The sequence below is a fragment of the Nematolebias whitei genome, chromosome 19 (genome assembly GCF_014905685.2).
Source record: "Nematolebias whitei isolate Nwh7 chromosome 19, NemWhi1, whole genome shotgun sequence".
NCBI lineage: Eukaryota > Metazoa > Chordata > Actinopteri > Cyprinodontiformes > Rivulidae > Nematolebias > Nematolebias whitei.
This window is the reverse complement of record NC_056516.1, coordinates 32994912-32998522: the sequence shown is the minus strand read 5'-3', so window position 1 is coordinate 32998522 and position 3611 is coordinate 32994912. Positions and strand designations below refer to the sequence as shown.

Genomic DNA, 3611 nt, shown 5'->3' with positions numbered 1-3611 from the left:
ATGTATATATGGGTGTGCTTTATGTTTAAATTTTTGTTTTAGCAGGAAAAGAGATGAAAAGCAGAAAAGATCTAGATTGAAGGGACATGGTAAGATGTGGACAAGTAAAGCAGAAGGTATTTGGTGTGTTGTTCAAGAGACTTATCCGTGTTTTAAAGTGACCCTCGTCACATTTTGGAAGCTCAGCAGTGAAACTTCTGTTCTGTTACACGTCAGTGTTTGAAGATGATGGTAACGCTCTGAGCTTTCAGTTGATGCAGATGTCTGCATACCAGATGTAAGATAAAAAAAGGCCAAAATAGAAGTAGGAAGGATGCAGTGCCACATGACACTTCCTGACACACACACACACACACACACACACACACACACACACACACACACAGACCCTCTGTTCTCATACTGGACTGAATCCTGGTTCTTGTGGAGAAGCATCAGTTTCACTCTCCTTTCTGTCCTGATGTACAGTTTTACCATTACATTCTGTATCAGACAGGTAAACATGTAACAGGTAAACATAAACAGCGGGTGGAGCCTCACCGGATGCATGCCCTCTGCCATCTCTCCAGAACCGATGTGTGTGAGGTGGATGAAGTTCGTCGGCTCTCCGATCATACTGCGGTCGATCTTCCTCCTCCTCTTCTTCTGCACATAAACCGAGATGCACATTATTTAATTTCATAACTTTTTGTACATGGAGTTTTTAGTTCTTTGTCTGCACAGACATATTTGTTCTGATTGTTTGTATGTGATTATAACACTTAATAGAAACTTGAATGAAAAAAGGTTAATTTTATTTACGCTGCACATTTAAAATGACTGAGGCTGACCACAGTGCTTGACAGACAAACTGGATATCAATACAGCAAAATAAAAAACAAAAGCAAATAAAAACAACAATAACATGTACCGTATTTTTTGTCATATAAGTCGCACCTGTTTGCATAAATTTTCAAGTCCTGCAACTTATACACCGAAGCGACTAATATACATTTTTTTTTCCCACATTTATAACTCAATTTTTGGCTGATATCTGACGATTTCTTTCATTTTGACATGGAAAATATTGAACACTATCATTTTCAGCCACTAGAGGGCTTTCGAGCAATATGGCAAGCCAAGTGTTTCATTAACACCATATGTTTTTTTCTGTATAAGTCGCGGTTTTTTGCATAATTTGCATGCCCTGCGACTTATAGGCCGAACCGACGTATTTATGAATTTTTTCCCATATTTATAAACCAATTTTTGGCTGAGATATGACTGTTTTCATTCATTCTGACTGAAAAAATTGAACACTACCATTTTCAGTCTCTAGATGGCACTCGAGTATTATGGCATGCTGTTGTATCATGTAATAGGTAAAAGTGGCTATTAATGACACAATCGGCTTGCCATAGTCTGCCACTTTCGTCTGCCTGGAGCAACCAAATCAGCTGCATTTCGCTGCGCCGCACCAGCGAAATACAGCTGATTTGACTGTAAAAGTGCATTTATTAATTAAAAGTTCAACAGAGACACACCTTTACTATAAAGTCGAGCTAACAAATGATTGTTTTTAGGTGGTTATCTTGTTAAATTTCGAAGAAATGGACCGAATCGCCTCTGCGCATTCATGTTTCCGCATATCGGTTTTTGAAAATGCAGCTGATTTGACTGTCAAAGTGCATTTATTAAGGAAAAGTTAAACTGAGACACAACCTTGATATAATTTTGAGCAAACAAATAATTGTTTATAAGTGTCAATCTTATTAAATTCTTGCTAAAGTCCTCCTGTGCACACTATGGCAGCCGCCATTTGGCAGCCAATTGATTTTTGGCACAACACCTGCCCACGTTTCCGGGTGGTCAGCGGTGATGCATAATAGTTGCGACTTATACGGCAAAGTGACTTATTTATGGGTTTTTTTTTCCCACTTTATTAGACATTTTTGGACTGATGCAACGTATAGGGCAGCAAGTACGGTAGATATAAAATCATGGTAAAAATAGGTGAGATCTGTTCAAATCTTGTGCTCCATTTAAACCAAAAAAATTTATTTCGGAATTGAAAATATTTGCATTTTCAAAGAAATACCTAAATTTAACATAATCTATTATGATGGACTCAAGTTTTTGTTACCGTTGATACTCGGTTGGTTTCGTTAAAATATTACAAATCTCCAACGTAATGAATCAAAACTTTTTGTCAGTTTTAATAATATCTTGTTCTCAGATTATGTTTTTATTTATTGAACAAGTCTGACCGAGTTAGATAAAAAAGCAAAAAGGTTCCCTTTTGTTTCACTGAAGGAGACTCAGTGTGTGTCTAAGGAAATATGACCAGTTAAAAGAAAAATAATTACTAAGGAGAAATAATTAGATCCAAAAAGTATATATTTTTTTAATCTACTTCAATATAAAAAAAGATTCACACCTAAAAGATAATGTTTACCAACCGCAGATAAATATTTACTGATATAAATTTTCCATTTTGAAAGAAACGCATGAAATTTTCTAATTTTTTTCTCTACACTTGATTAATTCAACTTATTGCATGTTCAACTCTTTGCCTTGAAGACCAATATTAATCTCCACGAGGTCTACGGAGACTTTGTTCAGTTTAAAATTAATCAGACAGAAAAATTGGATTCTGGTCCAAAGAGCTTTTGGCAAGAATGTGTATTCTTCGTGAGGGAAAATGTGTCACAGGTCATTTTCAATTTATGTCAGTTTTAAACATGGCAGCTCCAAAGTGTCAATGTTTTGTTTCAATAAAGATCTTTACTTTCTCCACTTGTATCCCAGTGGAGATGTAAAACAGGAGTAAAGATATGGAATGACACATCAATAATTAGATTTTTTTAATCCATCGGGTGTCTTTAATGTTTCTTTCTCTGATGTGTCTCCGCACGTCCACATACTCTCAGACTCAACTCATCCTTGATCGTGCAAGAACAAAAAAAAGTGACGCAACCAAAAGAGAGAAGGAACACAGCAGAAATCGAAAGCCTGGACTTTGTAATCATCTGCACACGTTTTAGAGTCGGACACAACGAGGTTATTCTCAGAAAACACATCTGGCACCTGAAATTAGGCTTTCATTTACGGGTCTTCAGAGAGCAGCTCTCTGTGCTGTGTTCAGGGTCACTCAGGACTCTGGCAAACAGCCACTGAATGTCTCATTAAACTCTCATTCTGGTCCCAAAGTCCAGTAAATCCCACGCTGTGGAAACACATCTCAACCACAGTTATGACCATTTAGATGTGATTTAAGAGGCTTATGCTTGTCAGGATTATTCAGAGCTCTTTATGTAACACAGCAGAACCAAAGCCATGAACAAGTCTGGTGTTCAAGATCACAAGAAGTCTTGGATTTCTTAAAAATCGTTGCTCTTTTCTTAATCATACTCAACAGAAGTTTAATGATCAACATATTGTATTAAGATGGAAGTACAAAGTATAAACACTATCAGTTTAATTAGGATTAGCATGCTATGACTTTTGATTTTTGTAACTTTTATCCTTTTCTGAATATTTCACTTCATGTAAAATAAACTTTTCCCCATTAGCTACTGCTTAACATCTTTTAGCTACTGCTTTGCTTCTTTTGGCTCTCATTTTGCTTCTTT

The 3611-nt window shown here is 36.4% G+C and overlaps 1 protein-coding gene across 1 annotated transcript in view; it reads right to left on the bottom strand.

Annotated features, from left to right (window-relative positions):
- Window positions 1-3611, bottom strand: part of cdc42se1 (CDC42 small effector 1) — a 24744-nt gene that overhangs the window by 3023 nt on the left and 18110 nt on the right. The window contains exon 3 of the mRNA XM_037693297.1: window positions 541-645. Coding sequence (XP_037549225.1) covers window positions 541-645 — 105 coding nt within the window. The remainder of the gene's footprint in view (window positions 1-540; window positions 646-3611) is intronic.